This window comes from Diabrotica undecimpunctata, chromosome 8 (genome assembly GCF_040954645.1).
Source record: "Diabrotica undecimpunctata isolate CICGRU chromosome 8, icDiaUnde3, whole genome shotgun sequence".
Taxonomy (NCBI): domain Eukaryota; kingdom Metazoa; phylum Arthropoda; class Insecta; order Coleoptera; family Chrysomelidae; genus Diabrotica; species Diabrotica undecimpunctata.
The window spans coordinates 143544147-143562701 of NC_092810.1; the positions used below are offsets into that span (position 1 = coordinate 143544147).

Sequence of the window (18555 nt, forward strand, 5' to 3'; positions counted from 1 at the left end):
GTGGTTACCTTGAATTCTTTTCTGTTGATGTTAACTTTAGGTGGTTTCGTTTTTTTTTCTTTTGTGTATCCTCTTTCCTACTCTTCTCTTTGTCTGGTAGTTATCTACAGTTGTTCTAGTTATAAATACAGTTAATGCATTAAAAAAATTGACGATTTTTTAAATATAGTCAATTAAAATTTGAAATCTACGTATTTTAACTTTTCTTAAAAATATTTATATTTTGGAAAGTAATTAATTTATTTCTGTGCTATCGACGCAGAAAATAACAAAAAGTCAACAACAGTGATTGAGCTGGATGCTAGTGACATTAAAACAGTGATTAAATCCAAAATCCAGTGAAAGTCGCAAAATGAATGGGATAAATACCAGTCGAAATTAAAATAAGTTAAACCATTAAAACATATGGAGGAAACAAATGACAAGTCGGGTCAAACAGGTTAGAATTGATCGATTACTTTTAGGTCATACACGAATAAAACATGAATATTTTTATTTAATGGAAGGAATCAACCGGTATGTGATAGATGTAAGACAACTCTAACCTTAAAACACTTAAACATTGTAAAATTTTTCAAGAAAATCCAACAATAATCTTTCGGCCATCAAAAAATATTATTAGACGGAAACTGTAACATAAGAAATATTGTAAATTTCCTTAAAGAATCTCATCTTTTTCATATATTGTAAATTAATTAGTATAAGTATTAAATAAAGTAATTATACATGAATTACCTGAATTACCTGAATTATTGGGGATATTAAAAAAAATAGATTGGGCCTGTGAAGAAATCTAGTTGAATTGTTTTAATCCATATTATCTACCTTATTTAATACCGAACAATAAATTGATAGATTTTGCATACTATTACTTTATTTCATATATTACACTTAAAATTCAATAATTTTCAATTATTATTACAGTAAAATAAATTGTTATCGATAATATTTAAATGCATCACCGAGTAGGAAATAAAGTATTTGTTAAGAAAATATATCTTTAATCCTCAATAAATTCTACAAGAACTACTAATTACATGTGTATACGTAACACGATTATATGCTAAATAACTAAAATCTTACTTTAACTAAGGTTTTCTTTTGTGACTGACATTCTTGGTCAGCTTGAAGGGCGAGATATAGCTCTCTCGCAGTTCTTTCCTGTTTTTCAACAAATTCCCTTTCCAATTGAACGTCCATATCATGTTCGTCTTCTAATTGTTTGTGAGACTCTTCTAGATGTTTCATTAGAACCTAGGAAATGTACAAATATTTTTATATAGACATGTACAAATATTCGTCAAATTAAATAGTATCCAAAATGAAGATGGTGTACGATAGGGATGCATTTTGTCCCCACTTTGTAATCTGTACTTGGAAAACAACTACGCAGAGACTCTTATAGCCCATAGTGCAGGAATCATAATCAACGGCAAAACAATATTACTAATATAAGATATGCCGATGAGACAGTCATTCTTGTCAACAGCCTGCCGGAACTACAGAAACTTCATATTGTAACAGGTTTGATTGGTACAGAGGAGATAAATTGTTGTAATGTGCTGCTTGTTGGATTAAGCAATGAAAGGCAAGAATTTTGATGAAATTAAACGGTCTAAAAAAGATCTTACACGGAGTGAACAGTAAATTGAAGATTGGTGATTAAACAGTCCCCGTATATCCACTATTACTGTATCAAAGAATATGCGCCATGAAAATATTTGACGAAGAATTAGAATTTTATTTAAAATTAGAAGTGGGAGTGGTGAGAAAAACAAAAATCTTCTTTTTGTGCGTTATTTCACCCAGTTGAAATAACTATAGATAAAGATAATTCTTAATATATTTATGATTTTGTATTTGTAAATATTTCCGTGTGGAGTTATCTGTCTCCCATCGGATGCGTCCCCAGGTGGTGGATAGGGGAACACCCTAACCCGTCCTAGGACCGGTCGAGATTACAACTAATAAACTTAGCAGCAGCACTAAATATGACAGTAGATAGTATCTATTTTGAACACAAGAGCATACACAAGGTAACCTGGACCTCTCCTGATGGAAGTACAACGAGTCAGATTGATTACATCTTCATAGATTCAAGAGGCCTGCGTAGCGCAAGCGGTAGGATACTTGCCTCGCAAGCCAGTGGTCCGGGGTTCGAATCCCACCGCCGGCAAGAACATCTAGACATTTTTAAAATGTCTATAGGCCCCAGGTCGACTCAGCCTGAATAAAAATGAGTACCTTGGGTAAAACCAGGGGTAATAATAGACGGTTGAAGCGTAGCACTGGCCATGTTACCTTCCTTGTATACCGTAGGCCCTAGATATAGCAGACTACCCTGCTATACTCCCAAAGCCGCGACAGCGGTATAAAACGGGAGACTATTATATATTAGATTCAAGAGGCACGAAACAGACGTAATAAACTGCAGAAGTTAGAGAGGCGTAAGAATGTTGAGGGCTAGAATTTTAAACACCAGTAAAGAAAATAAAATGGATAGAAACAAATGGAATGTGCAAAAGCTGAAAGATGCGAAAATTGCAGAACGGTACTCGGAAAACATTAACAACAGGCTAAGGAATCAAAATTTAAATAAAGAAAACCAAAAAAGACTCCTACTGGACCAGAATAAAGGAAGACATTGAAGCAGCAGCGAAAGATAAAACAGGAACAAAAATTTAACAATTTAACAAAAATTACGTTTTAATATTATTAATTATATTAATTATATTACATTGTAATATCTAATTAATTAAAAATATCAGTTATATATATTTTTTTACTTTAGTCATAATAAAGAGTGGTTTTGAAGAATTGGCACATTAAATAAAACACACATCACATCAAACACATATCAAACAATCTTTGTCCGACATATTTTAGAGTTATTCCTATATTTTATAAGCTTTACTTTTAGCTTATAGATATTTGTACGTAGATGTCACCGTAAAAAATAATTAGCAATAGGGTAGATTTTGAAGTAGACGGGTTGCTAGTAGGTAGATTTTTCTACTTTACCGTCATATCCTGGACTATGGGTACAAAAACGAAAAATAAAATGAAGTAAACATGTTGATAGAGTTAGTAGAGTAGAAAAGAATAACGACGAAAATCAGCAATATGGTGAAACAGCATTGGGCGACCTGAAAAACGCTAATGTGACTGTTTATAAGGTACCGAAAATTAAGGCACATTACCTTTTACGAAGAATGACAAAGATTTTAATGATAAGAAATAAATCAAATTTTGTGTGTGCAATTTCATAGTTATCTTAATTTCTGTACTGTTTATTTTGATAAATATTATAATGATCTATTACTGCTAATGATAAAAATACTTACTGCTACAACTACATTAACTAATACGAATTGAGCCATTAGGACGAATATAACAAAGAAAATGGGAGCTATAATTGGAGATATGCAACAATTGTTAATACAGTCATCTCCGTGATCACAGTGTTCATCATCTAAAGTATCTTTCATGATTCCATTCCAATTATCTCCAGTGGCTACCCTAAATAGAGTGAGAAATGCCATTCCAAAATTTTGAAAATGTGCGTGTTCTCCCAATCCTAAAACAGAAATTTTTATTATTAAATTGCAATTTTTATTATTAAATTGGATTATATCAAAGCTCGTCAGTGATCGAACTTCTAGAATAATTTTTTCCACACCCGCTTTTACTTCTTTTTATTGTTTTACGGGAGAGCATCATTTTGTCATTCTTTTCTAAATATCTTATTCTTTAAAGTTAATTAACGAACTTAATTTATACATACAATTCATACAATTCTTCTTAGTATTTGTTCTATTAACTTCTTTGTAATTACGGCCTTAAGAACGTCACATATTACTCTTAAAACTTGTTCAATAGTGCTCGTAATATTTTCTGTTTAATCTCACCGAAATTGAGCTGGTTACGCATTTCTTGTATTTCCTTCAATATACTTTTAATTGATTGTAAGTTTCAACTAAACGTGCTAGAGAAACTTGACAAATAATATGATGAGGGGTTAACCTCTTACCACTTATACCGGAAGTTGAGTACAACTTTTGGGAATTCTCTCAAAATAAAATTTTGCTACACCGAGTGTTATACGAAAATTTAATCTTGAAATAGTATCCGATTTAACATCCTGTATCTTTATTAATAATAAATTAGTAAACATTTTGATTGATACAAATTTTTTTATTATTGTTCATTTTAAGTAAACTTTAACACGTTGTTTATAAAAAATAATATTTAGTATAAATAATTTTAGAAAATTTCTATAAACTTATTAATTATTATTATTAATTAATTAATTAAATTGATCATCTTATATGTTACGACGTTATCAGAAAAACTTTAACTGGTCTTTAAGTTTCGTTAACTTCTTCCCCTTTTACTGTTATTGAGTTATTGAGCTTTAAATATATAAATAATAAATATATAAATGTTTGTATTATAATTTTCATTATTATTGTACAGCATACCACGGACATTTTAGTTGACAGTTCTCAGTTCTCAAAATTAAACCTGCTTACCTGTTAATATACACATTAAAAGCTAAATATCTCAATAGCTGCTAGATTTAGGTATAGAAAGTAGTTAAAGTAATTTCAAGAATAGTTAAAGTTCTTTCTAATAACGTCATAACAAATAGAGTGATCCTTTTAAGATAGTTAACAAATTATTAAACACAGGCTTTGAATCACCTTGTATATTAATAGTTATTTAACCAACAAGTATATTAATAAGGGCGATTAACAATTGTAAACAATTATTAACAATTATTAACAATTATTAACAAATAGTATAATTATTGAAATTAAAGCAAGGTATTGATAAATGATTATCTGCTGTATAGCATTTTGACAAATTTATATTTAAGTCTTTTTGGACCTCTGTAAATTCTGTAATAGAAGAAGAAGCGGTGGTGCTGAAGGAAGTACTTTGACAAGGTTTAGTGGTATTTTGTCCCAAGAGTTTTTAAGCTGTCTCAAGTTTATTCTGCATAGAATTATCTATATAACCTTCTGCTATAGCAGTCGATTTCCAGCCACCTAGTCTTTTAATAGCTGGAAAGTCTGCACCACTGTCACACAGTATTGACGCAGAGAAACGTCTAAAACAATGCCCAGTGTAGAGATGCGGGTGCTCTAATTTTAAGAATTTAGCAATAACAGAAGGAATTTTGGAAAACGTATTTATGCCAACTGGCTGTGTGGAACATTTGTTCTTTTTATAAAAAATGAAAAATCGTTTATGTGGTGTGTGTGCCGGTCAGAAATATAGTTTTTGGTCGCATTGAGAATGGTATTTGCTTCCTTATCTACTATGGTAAATATTCTATTTGTGTGTGTTTTTGATACTTTTATTGTGACAGAAACTTTGACCCCAAGTCTTGAACTTTATTTGTTTCTAATTTCAATAGTGCGTCCTTTCTTAACGTACCAGCCACTCCGAAAATCAATGCAACCTACAAAATGAAATGTTATGAAATACGAGTATTAAATATATAAATTTAATTTACTGGTTTACCTTTATCATTAGAAACACGTCATTAGCATCAGAGATGAATTTCTGGACTTGTTCTTTTTCAAGTGTTTTTGATTTCTTTGGTACATAACCTGTTCTTTTGTTCTTGACAAGAATAATTAACTTATTATATTTAGATATATCAATGTTTGATTTCAAACTTAAGGTTGATTTAGGCATCGAATATTTGGGCCACAAACTTGCTATTAGTCCTTTTTCGGCAATGTTTGAAAAATATGTCAACATTACAGATTCTGAATATCGTATTATTTTTCTCTCGTCACACCATGCAATAAATTCAGCGTATGTTTTTTCGTACAACACTCTGCTTTTTTCTGGCAGCAAAATTAAAGATATTTCATTTGCAGTTTCTGCCACTTCTGGTGGAGTTAAATTAAACTCTTCGTCAATATCCATCTTTGGATTTTTCAAATACACAGAATTTTAAACAATAAAGTAAATAATGACATACAATGACAGATAGTACTAACAGCGACTACTTCATTTTAAAATTTTTAGTGGGAATATAAATAGGTATATGTTTGGTTGCCTACACCACAGGTCACTGCCAATCACAGAGCGTTTAATTAATTTATGCATGTTGTGTTGCCTATAATGAAATCGTTCATTAATAGAAAATCATTCATTAATAGCGGTCGTTAATCAATGATTTTGAGGGTGCTAAAATTGATCATAAATGGACGGTCGATGGAAAATATTATTTATCAAAATAAATGGTACTAAAAAAGTTGTACCAAACAAAATGTTCTCAGTGTTAGTGTTTACAACCATGCAGGGCCACAGGACGTCAAATCGAAAACTATTTCAAAATAAAATAGCATAGTCTTATAATGTAATCGTTTCAAAAGTTTCAAATTATTTTTCAAAGATTCACAAATTGATTATTATAATTTCTAGAAAATATTCAAATAATATTGCTCACGCCATCTATCCGCTGAGTGCGGAAGCATCTAAATTACCACAAGGATCCAACTGCCGTACCGACTTTGGCCTCAAAATCCGAGCGTTCGTAACCTCCTGGCAATTCATCTCTCTTTTCTATCTCTGAACGTCCATCATACAGGATGAAATTTGGTTTCAGTGGTCTCTTGACGAGGTAAGCCGAAAAATTCTTTTTTTTTCAAATAAATATTTATTTTAGACTCTTACCGGGAGCACTAATAGTGGCCAGAACCATGTTTATTGGCGCGATGTTATCTTAATTGCTGTGGATTTATGGTATTATAATAGGTAATAATAGATAAATTTGAAGAATTACCGTTATTTGGTATAATTGCCTTTTGTGGAATATCCCGTTTGCTTAGCCGCCCAATCCTATAGATTTTTATGTTGAATATATGTTTTTGTTGCCAATAGATTCGACGTTCTGAAATCCCAGCCTGAGTACCTAGTTGGTAAAAATTATATCCTTTCTACAAGTCACGCAAGCATTAGAATAATTCAGGTTGTACCAATTTTATTCTTTTAATGAACAGTTAAGATTATCTATGAACTAAATAACAGTGATGTGATTTATTATTGGTCTTTTAATTACATTAATATCTATATAATATATAAATATCTTCTATATAAAAGAATTTTTTATGTGAACGAATTTCGAAATTTTGGATAAAGTATGATTTTATTTTCATGTAAGTATTTCGCATTCATAATTTATTGCCAAGATATAAAATGTTTGTTTTCGTATTATATGATGCAATTATAATTTTAGTTTCGTATAAGCAGTTCTCATTTCTAATTTAATACTTAATCAAATAATGTTTATTTCTTTTCCGAGATGATGTTATTCTCCTAGAATCTTTTAATAACTTTTTGTTCGTCACAAAATAATAAAGGTTAGCTTTGTTAATAGCTTTGCTTTAAATTTTTCAATTTATTTCTCTGTCTTAGGTCGTTTCCTTACGAGGGTAAATAATTTTGAGGATAATATAAACAGATTGTATATGAATTTTGAAAGAACCACACCCGATTCTCTTTTGACACGAGTGAAGGGCCTAGAATATTTATGTATAATAGGCAAATAGTTTGCCTATTCTATGTCATTGTATTCGTTGGCCCCTTCCCTTTCCAACGAGCCCTCGTACGTTCCAATCGGGCCAATAACGACGAATATACGATTTTTTCGATTGTTCAATACGCGTAATCCTCCTTGTTTTTTTTTCATACCTATTATCGACAAGAAGTGATATCGATTCAGTACGTGGCTTGGCTCCGGGTGTCCTAATTTTGAGTACCAGTGGGGAATATTCTTTGTTTAATGTTATTTGTAAATTGATTTAATTAAACTTAAAATATAATTAACAATGATTAGTGCCGACTAGCGGATACTAGTCAAACTATGACGTCATCGGTTTCGATCCTGGCTAAGTTTATAATCGGCCGGTAATGCAGATCCAATGCTTACCGATATTGGCGCCAGTGACGTCAGAGTGGACCTGTCTGGCGTCTGGCGGCCTGTCGCGCCCAAGCGGCCCATACTCTACTAAAAATGTTACAATATTGAGATAATTCTCAATAGCTGTTCTATCGAAATGTGTCAAAATATACAGGGCATTACATTTAAAATAAGAGAGTTTTAGTCAACTTCCAGTATAACAAGAAGTGATTGGAAGCTCTAAATATTTAAGATTAACTAAGCTTATCTAAAAACCCCTCATTCTTAATTTTCAGATATTAGTTAAGTAGTTCTTTAAAATCGTCCAATTGGAATTTCCAAATAATCATCCTGTATTTAATAATAATAAACTAAACATATAATTTCACAAGTCAATGTTAATATTAAACGAAATGTATTAGTACTTTATCATACCTTGACACGGAGTAAAGCTGCAGTCCAATCTCCCAAATAATTCCACACCCAGCGCAGCGAAAATGAAAAACAATAAAAAGAACAGAAGTCCCAAATTTCCTACTTGTGGTAAAGCTTGCATAACGGTGTCTAAAAGAGCTCTTATACCTTTTGCCATTTTTAATAACTTCAAAACTCGTGCTATTCTCATTACTCTTAGAACCTAAAATAATAATTTATTAATTTGCTATTCAGACAATTTTCAGATCAGAAATTTGATTTCCATGTAAAGATTTCTTGTATGACTTTTGTTCCTTTTGTTCGATAAAAGATGGACTTCAATCCAGTTTGGTAATTTTCTTTGTGTTTTCATAAAAAGTTTAAAAAAGTGTACTCCATTTTCTTTTTGATGCTATTCATTTTTTCTAAAATGACTATAAACCAGTTCACTATATTTTTCAATTTTTTCTGAACATAAAACACACTCCAAACATCCTGTTATCCCAGCTTCCCAGTATTTAACAAAAAAAGTAATCATGTGTGCCTATTGTAAATTTTTTTATTGGTTTTTGGAAGTACTTTTACATTCATACTCATCTATTCATCTATACATCATTCTATTTCTTGGAAAGTGCCTCGGTCATCCAGTTTCACTTTTAGTTTTCTTTCATTTATCTTTTCTTCTGTCACTGACTTCCGATAAATATATTTATTTATTTATAGTTTTGTCTGTTTTGGTTTTTTATTTACAATTTTTCTAGTTTTTTCATGTTTTATTGCCAAATCAATGCCCGTGTTGGCAATGATATAGTTCCAGGAATAAAACAGCGATATAATGAAAATATCAGAAATGAAAACGTAGACCTTCTGACGGACCTCTGCAGCATAAATGAAATACGTAGTGAAAACATATACCAAAACAACAAAATGAAAGTCAGAATAGATGGGCAACTTACAGAACCTATAGAAATAGGTAGCGGAATAAGATAAGGGGACTCATCGAGCGATATGCTCATCAATTTAATCATTGGATGAAATCATCAAAAGCGTTAACAAAGGAACAGGATACAGCAATATATAGACAAGATAGTCTGCAAAGAGTAGAACACAGATTTAACTTAAGAGTAAAAGAATTTAATATGACAATCTCATCTGAGATAACTAAAACAATAGTAATCAGGAAAGAACCAGCTAGATGTAAAATAAAAATAAAATAGAAAATATCTTGGAGTTACACTGTCCAGTTATGGAGACTTGGACAAATAAGTGAGAGAAAGAAGTACAAAAAGCAAATGGACTGGCAGGATGCCTTAATAACACTATATGGCGAAACAGACACATTAACAGATGAAGTCAAGAATTTATAAAGCCAGTGTAAGACCAATAACGACATATGCCTCAGAAATAAGACACGACACAGCCACAACACAAAGGCTACTGGAAATGGCAAAGATGAGAGTACTGAGAAGAATTACAGGAAATACGCCGAGAGATCGAAAGATAAGTGAAGACATTAGAAGAAAATCTAACGTACAGTGTAAAAATGAATGGACACAAAATAGAAAAAAAGATAAGATAAGAAATAAATTACCAATCGGCAGAAGACCACGCAAAAGATGGAGTGACAATCTTTCATAGAGGTATTAATCCGCCAATGAACAAGCAGAAATGCTATTAAAGTGGAAGAAAAAGAAGAAGATTGTCAAATCACTTTGTTTATTAATATTTTCCTTTAGTCCACTTTCATTTCATTCTCTTTTTATGTCTACTTTATCGCTATGTTTCTTTTATTTTTCTTTTAACATTTAAAGTTTCAATTTAGTCGTGTCACGATTACCCTTAGATTTTCTTTTTTTCACTTGTCTTTCACATATTATTCGTTTTTGTTTTTATTAAATTTTAAGTATGTTTTTAATATAATTGTTTGTTTACATACCCTTATTATTGTTGGATTAATCGGTATTATCTTCAGATCTTGCACTATCTCTTCAATTATAATTCCTACTACAGATAATATCACAATAGCAACATCAAGGAGATTCCATTTATCTTTGATGTACATCTTTATACCTAAGGCAACTAATTTCATTGTACTTTCTAAAATAAATACGGCCGTGAAGAAATAATTAAAAATTCTAAGAGCGTATTCCCAATAATTTGGCATATGATAACGTTCTGTGGCCATAGTAATGACATTCAAACCTATAACCAACGCTATGGCTAGATCGAAATACTTGGAAGTTACTATTTTATGAATCTCCAGTCTCCAGGGAGGATAATCAATGTAATATGGAAGCTCATTCATTTCTGTAACAAAACAAAATTTAGTAAACATAAGCTAGTGTATTCACAAGCATTTTTGCATATAAATAATTAAAAATCTTATAACATATACAATATTAACTTTGGAAATACCCTATATTTGTTTTTATAAGTTAATGCCGAAGACGTAAAATTTTGTTAGAGGCTATTTCTTGTTTGTCTGTCTTTTCTTTTTATACATTAAGACAAGCTTGTCCATTGTGTCTATATTGTATTTCGTTTTATTATAATCAATAAATAGCATTTAATAAGTATTCAATAATAAATCTTTATGCAAACTTTGAGGAGAGACTAAATAAAAGAAGCGAGATAGGATTGCAAGAAGCAGAAATCCAGCTGTAAGATATTGAAGACAAAAGAGAGAAAGATAACATTCCAATAGAGGAAGAAGTCATTAAAGCAATAAAAAAAATTAAAACAAAACAAAGTGTTACCGGAGTAGATGGCGTTCCTTCTGAGTTTTTAAAACTTAGTGGAAAAATCAGACGTATTGTACTGGGTGACAATCGGGAGCCGGATGTTTTTAGAACGCATAATACGAAGCTTGAGCGAATGACAGTGGGACAAGCGCGCGGTACTACCTTCTACCTTTGTAGTAGTGTGCCACTTAAGTAAACATCGCGGACAGTCGAACATCGCCCGTTTGTATACGATACCTTTATCCGAAATCAAGAGTCGGTGATCACTACGCAGCGGCTTTTTCACACTCACTTTAATATTGGTAGGCGTGGAGCGGTTTCATTTCGCAACACAATCTTAAGATGGATAAATAATTCAACAGGCAGTGTCATGAAAAAAAAAGCAACAAGCTCCCAATAGAACAGTAAGAACTCCTGTAAACATACAGCGAGTGAGAGATGCCATCGTCAGAATCCCTACACGGTCCTCCCGAAAACATGCAATTGATCTAAACATTAATCGGGAATCGTTTAGAAAAATATTGCATAAGGACCTAAAATTTCACCCCTACAAATTGCAGATTGTCCAGAACTTAATGGAAAGAGATGTTGAACAACGTAAGGATTTCGCTACGAGAATGCAAGTTCTTTTGGAGGATAACGTAAATCAGCATCTTCTAATAAGCGACGAAGCTCATTTCCATTTGGACGGAACCGTTAATAAACAGAATTACAGGCACTGGGCTCCTGAAAACCCGCGAAATCTCCATGAGCGTCCTTTACATTCTCAAAAAGTCACAGTTTGGTCCGACTGGCATTATTGAGATTTGCATATTTGTTCGAAGAGGCTGGCCATACCTTCATCGTTAAGTGTATTCGCTACCTTGACATGTTCCAATTTTTTTTTAGTTCCAGATTCACGTAGAAAAGGGCTAAACCCAAGGAATATGTGCTTTCAGCAGGATGGTGCCACGGCACATAATGCCCATGCTTCAATGAATATTCTCCGCAACCTGTTCCCAGGACAACTCATTTTCACGTTTCGGAGATTTGCCGTGGCCTACAAGGTCTTCAGACCTGTCAATTTGTGATTATTTCTATGGGGTTATTTAAAGAGTTGTGTATATGCTAGCAAACCTCGTAATTTGATCTAGTTGAAGAATGTAATTCGCCAGGAAATTCTGACTATTGATCGAGCGATAGTAGAGCGTGTTATGGAGGATTTCATAAATAGGATCGAAAACTGCATCCAACACTGTATATGTAGGCTGGTTAAAGTGATCTGGAGGCAGATAAAACTGCCAGAAGACTGGAAAATGAGTATTATTAGTATATAGTAGTAGTAGTATATAATTGTACCTACTGACAAGAAAGGCGATCAGATAATATGTGACAACTACAGAGGAATTACTATCCTAAATGAAAACTCCTAAATTATGGCACAGGCGATATAATTTTGAGCTCTACAACCTTTATAATGAACTAGGTTCACCAAAATAAAGAGGCAGCGGTGGCTAGGACTCATAAAGCGAATGAACGAGATGGAGCTGTCAAAACTCATTAAATAAACAAAGAACGGATATATTGAGAAGAGGAGGGAGGCCTAGAGCAAGGCCAAGGCCTACTATGGGTTGTAGAGCCAATGATGATGATGATAATCAATAAATATTTGCTTTTGTTTCCCGTTTTTTTTCCTAGAAATTTCATCACTGTCGGGCTTAGATAACCAAGTTCCTGTTATTGGGAAGTAAGAGGAAATATAATGGAGTTTTTAAACGAATATTTGGTGAACAAATGTCAATTTCGCACCTTTATACTAATTATAGATAGTGTTCTCTGATTTATTTTTTCTAATTTTATTTCGATTAATTTTTCTATCTTCGACATTATCCAAAACCAGACATTAAAAAATTACAGTAAAATCGTTAGTCTTATTAGAGTCTAGTCTAGTTTTATTAGAGTCTTATCTTTATCATTTCAAAATATGTCATGCTTTTATTACGGAATCTGTTCTGTAATCGCCTGCTAATATCACTAGTCTAACAAACCTCATATACTCTTTGGCATCCAGATTTAGCTATAAATTTAGGTGCCAAAAAAGTTTACCACTTTTACCCCAAGGCTTCCCTCTAAAACCCCTTTCGTAAGGGGGAAAAATGAAAAAAAAAAACTATTTATTAAAAATCTGTATGTCCTGTAGAAAAAAATCTTTCAAATAAAAAATATGGCTGAGATAATTTTGAACAAAAACTTTTGGTAAACTTTTTTTTTGGGTCGCAAATTGACATTCTCAGCAAAATTCAGCCGGTTCGTAAGATTTTTAGACGTTCAGTGGGATTTTCGTCCCTGAGGACTGGAGTAATATAAAAAAACAAGCGAAAGATGTTGCTTACTATTTGTGAAGAAAATTTGATAAGACGCTACATTAAGTTTATAGGAAGGTTTAAAACTCAAAAATATTTAAGGATTATAAAATTCTGAAAAATAAAAAATAACTAAAAAAAAACAAACAGGCTAAAAATTGCTTAATAAATTAAGTCATCCCACGAAAATACTCACTTCGTCTTCGTTTTTCCATCTGTAACGCTCGCTTGGCAGCTTTCCTAATCTTTTCTTCCTTCTCCTGTTCTTCTCTGCATCTATGAAAGTTTTCTACAACTACTCCAACAAACATGTTAAGCACAAAGAATCCAACTAATAGTATAAATGCTATAAAATATAAAAGTCGCCATTCAGAATAATTCACCTTGGGCTGAAACATAAAAATAATAGTTAGAGAAGTATAAAAACTTTAATATTATAATAATTTATATTAGACTATTTGTAAAACAAATTGTATCCTCCCAGACAGGGGCGTATGGTATGATCTGAGATAGGGTAATGAAAAACAAAAAGTGTATCCTGTTTAAGTATTATTTTGGGAAAACTGTTTCTAACTGTAAGATTATTTTTTTTATATATAGTCCAATATAGTTTTTTATTTATAGTAACGTGCATTTAGGTTATCGGCATATATCGCGCATTTGATTAATGGAGCACCATTGTGTCCGAATTTGCTAATAGTAAGAATAAATTATCTAAACTTCTGGGGACCCTATTCGCAGTTTCCCGAAAAAAAGTTCAGCTTCTCTTAGACCAATTATCCGTCCTTTTTCAAACTCGTTCAGTTGATGGAAACTTGGACGTATTCGTTTACTATTGTAAACGGTTTCCAAGAAAACCACGAAACGCACATCGCTAAATTTTGATCGGTACTAATCTTATAAAAAATTAAAAAAAAATGAATAAAAAACGAAAACCTAAACTGATATGGCTGAAATTCTAATCTTTTATTGATTTGCATGTATACCAAATTTTATTAATATAAAATAATTTATAATGGTTGTTCCGATTTCTTTCAATGTCACTTTTAATAATCTTGAACGGATAATTGAATGGATAAACTTGAACGTATATATCAATCAAGAAGTTACCACAACTTAAATTTTTAATATTATGAACCATCGGGATATAATTATTATCGATTCTTACCTGTCTATCAACTCCTACTGCATCAAGTCCTGTGTACATAATATTCACCCAGCCATCTCTTGAACTTAAGACGAATAGGGACATCAGTGCCTGAACTAAGTCATCAAAATTATATTTTTGGTTTTTCCAATTGTATCCTTTTGATATGCAGTCATCTTTAGTTTCAATGCCGGTCAAATTTTCAGCCACGCAATAGTAGAATGATCCTTTGAACAACTAAATAAAACAAAATATATTATACTTCTGATCAACTTGTCTATACATATCATATGTAAATTGCGATTTTATATTCACTACTATATTATAATGACTAGTTTAATGGGAATAAGCGGAAATCGTTCTCAAAATCCAAACATTAATAAATTAAACAAATTCAAATTCAATCGGTGAAAAATTCTTCTAATAATATAATTTTATTTGACTCATTTATATTGACAATTCGGACATAATAATATACATTTTAAAGTAGACGACTTTAAAATGATATTGATATTAATGTCAGTGTCTCGTTTTACGTTTTTTGAAAAAGGCAAGGGTTTCCTGCCGAAACGTTGATTTCTATGGAAAATAAAATCTAGTTCCACATGTAATATGATTTATTGAACCTAAACCCAAGAAAAACTAATTTTTTATATATATATATATATATATATATATATATATATATATATATATATATATATATATATATATAAATACACAATGTGAGTGAGATTAAAATCTCACTGTAAATGAGGATATCGGTCAAGGAGAAATAAAAATGATAAAACTATTTCAATCTTTTAATAGAAAACGTTTCGTGCAGTATTTCTGCACTTCTTCAGTTCTAATGATTGTAAAGTCATATAAAGATGTCAAACAATGTCAAATGCATATGTTTAGGTGTTAGAAAATACATTTAATAACTACAATAACATTACAGTAAAAAACATATTCAGAGTTTTTTTCAATTGTATACAAACTTTAAAAAGTCACAAGAATGTCACAGTATGTTAACAAGAAAATAATATAATATAATTATACTTCTATTCTATCGGTGATGTACAATATATCGAAACATAAAGCCAGGAGAAAAAGTAACTTGTTTTAATTAGAGCTTTTACAGAAAGGGCTCAACTATTACAAAGAGAAAAACAAAAAATAATATGGCTTTCTATCTATGGAAATCAGACTTAGTACGAAAAATCCACTGATAATAAAAATACTCGTTTAAGCAGGACAGAATAGAAAAGTCAAAATTTTTTATATAAATCTGATTAAAAGGAAGGTTGGAAATATAAGGTACAGATGACCATTGACCACGAAATTGTGTTGGGGAACCATGAGGTTCCTTTTGGAAAATATTTTACATCGGATGCGAAGTGTGAAAATTGTTAAAGTTCTCGTTGAAATGAATTGAGATGTATCCTATTTTATATTTTATATCATAGATTTTTGAAATAAAATTATGTGGCTTTTATTTTGATATTTAATTTTTTGTCGGCACTAATTACTTTCTTATCTGCCAAAAACAAAAAACGCATAGGAATGCCTAAGCGGGTCGACCCCTCGGACTTAAAACATTCGCCAAAACCAGTTTTTTACTCTAGCACACAATTATTTATTTACTCAAAACTTGTTAAAATTATTAAAACGATTCTATCTTAATTGTCTGATGATATTTCCTTTATTAACTTTTATCACCTGTAACACTTATTTTTGACCACTGTTGAATTTTCTATCTTGTAAATTTCCCAATTACCTGTTTGAAGTTTATTACGAAGCGAAATTCAACCTACTGTTGTCACTTGCAGAACCATCTCCGACATATGTTATAGTCAATATATATTAAACGATATTACCTACCTGTACACCCAGTATTCCAAATATAATGAAAAAGGTACAGCAAATGAGAACAATATTTCCGATAGGCCTAAGAGACGATAATAATGTCTGTACAACTAGTTTTAAACCTGGAGCTCTATTGATTACTCTCAATGGGCGGAGCGATCTGAGTAGACGAAATACCTAAAACAAAATATTACATAATGCATTAGGAAACTACTCTATCTTCTGTAATGATTGTAACTGTTCATTATATTTCTCTATTTACACACACACACACACACATATATATATATATATATATATATATATATATATATATATATATATATATATATATAACGTAAAATAAATTGGCGTATGAGAAACTTTCCTAACGTTTTTAATGACTTCAGGAGTTATTTGTGCCATTTCCGTTCTGATGCACTCCTTCAAATTTTCTACATTATTCAGTAAACTTTGATACAATTTTCTCTTCAAATATCCCCATAAACAAGTCTAACGGAGTCTAATATATCGCCATTACTATCCACCTACCTAAGGAAACGTTATTGAAGTAATTTTGAACCTTAACATCGTAGTGTAAGGGAGTCCCATCCTGTTAGAACCACAGATCATTTCTATTTGGAAATAGCTTATTCAGCTGTGGCATCAGATAATCGTCAAGAAATTCCAGATAACGGGGAGCAGTTAATCTTTCCCCAAAAAAATAGAGCCCTATAATAAGATTGTTTATAATGCCGGCCCAAACAGACACTTTCTCAGGATATTGTGTCCTATGTTCTTCCATCTAATGTGGATTTTTACTTGCCCACTATCTGGCGGTTTACGTGACTATTGAGCATAAAAGCAGCTTCATCTGATCTTTTCTATGAAACTGTGATCTCTGTTCAAATCTTTTATCTAACAGCATTTTTCTAACAGCTCCTAAACCAAATATACTTTTTACGGATGCCACTTCTCCTTTTTTAGCACCAAACAGTTGATTATAGTGGATTATTATCTAGTACGACCTGCCTCCTGTCCAGTTTCTTGGTTTCGGGTATTGATATTCTACCACTAGAGAGATTTTAACATGTCCCGTTTCTTGAATTTTTTTTCAATTTTGCTAATTGTTGAATGAGCAATCGGTTCGCGATTGGGGTATTTAGTATTAAATAAATTACGAACTTCAGCGTTGAGTCCTCACTCTATTTCCTCAACGAATCATTATTAAAATATTAATTTGCTATGTTTGAGTAAGTTTCATTATTGTTATTATTATTGACAAAAAACTTGAACAGTAAAATTTTTTACATCTATTAGTTTGACAGATTCATAGATCATTGACAATAACGACTAGTTAATGACAATACTGACTTAAATATTTGTGTGAAGATAATTTTGAATACTTGACTGATATTACAATAATTAATTTTAGATTAGAATGTAGCATCGTTATCAATTCATGTTTTTCCTTTTTTTGGAAAGAGGAACAAGCACATCTTTGTGTTATTCGCAAAGGCGAATTAGTGTAATTTAGTTTACTGAATAAGTATTTATTGTAATTCCATTTTACTTAACTCAGTACATAATTTTGGTTTACCTTGTAGAAATTAATATTAGTGTATCTATAGCGATTGATGACCATTCAAACATTAAAATTTAATAAATTTATTCCATAGATTTGCATCATACTGTGTAACCTCTAATAGCAAGAAATGACATAACAAAACTGAACAAATTTTATATCGGAAATGACCATGCATTGGTGAGAGTAAATGGAAATGTGAAAAACATCCAAAAGCTCTAAATTCCATCCCAGTACCATAGAACTACTCAAAGAAAAAAGGCAGCGACGCGATTGAATAACAGACAGTTTAAAAATTCTAAAAATAAAAAAAAATAAAAGGAAAATTAATGCTTTATAGGCATAGTTGTTAGAACGTTAATTTACGGAGCGAAAAAAAAAACGCAAGGGCTCGTGAGTCCGAATCCGACCGAGAGAAGAATTTTAGTTAAAAGAAAAAGAAGAATCTTTTTGTCGGATCAGTACTCACCAAATGTACCGCAGTCGTTCGGATATATTAAGGGATTCTTTGTAAAGCCAATGAAATCAATTTTACATAGTAACAAGGCAATTACGTAACACACACACTACGATAT

General features: G+C 31.5%; 1 protein-coding gene across 4 annotated transcripts in view; it reads right to left on the minus strand.

Moving 5' to 3' along the window:
- Ca-alpha1T (Ca[2+]-channel protein alpha[[1]] subunit T) overlaps positions 1-18555 on the minus strand; it is a 141700-nt gene that overhangs the window by 41299 nt on the left and 81846 nt on the right. For all 4 annotated transcript variants that reach the window (XM_072541269.1, XM_072541271.1, XM_072541272.1 and 1 more), the window contains exons 18-24: positions 16432-16593; positions 14587-14802; positions 13615-13807; positions 10272-10642; positions 8357-8558; positions 3345-3577; positions 1084-1254 (exon numbers count right to left, since the gene is read on the minus strand). In XM_072541269.1, the coding sequence (XP_072397370.1) occupies positions 1084-1254; positions 3345-3577; positions 8357-8558; positions 10272-10642; positions 13615-13807; positions 14587-14802; positions 16432-16593 (1548 nt within the window). The remainder of the gene's footprint in view (positions 1-1083; positions 1255-3344; positions 3578-8356; positions 8559-10271; positions 10643-13614; positions 13808-14586; positions 14803-16431; positions 16594-18555) is intronic.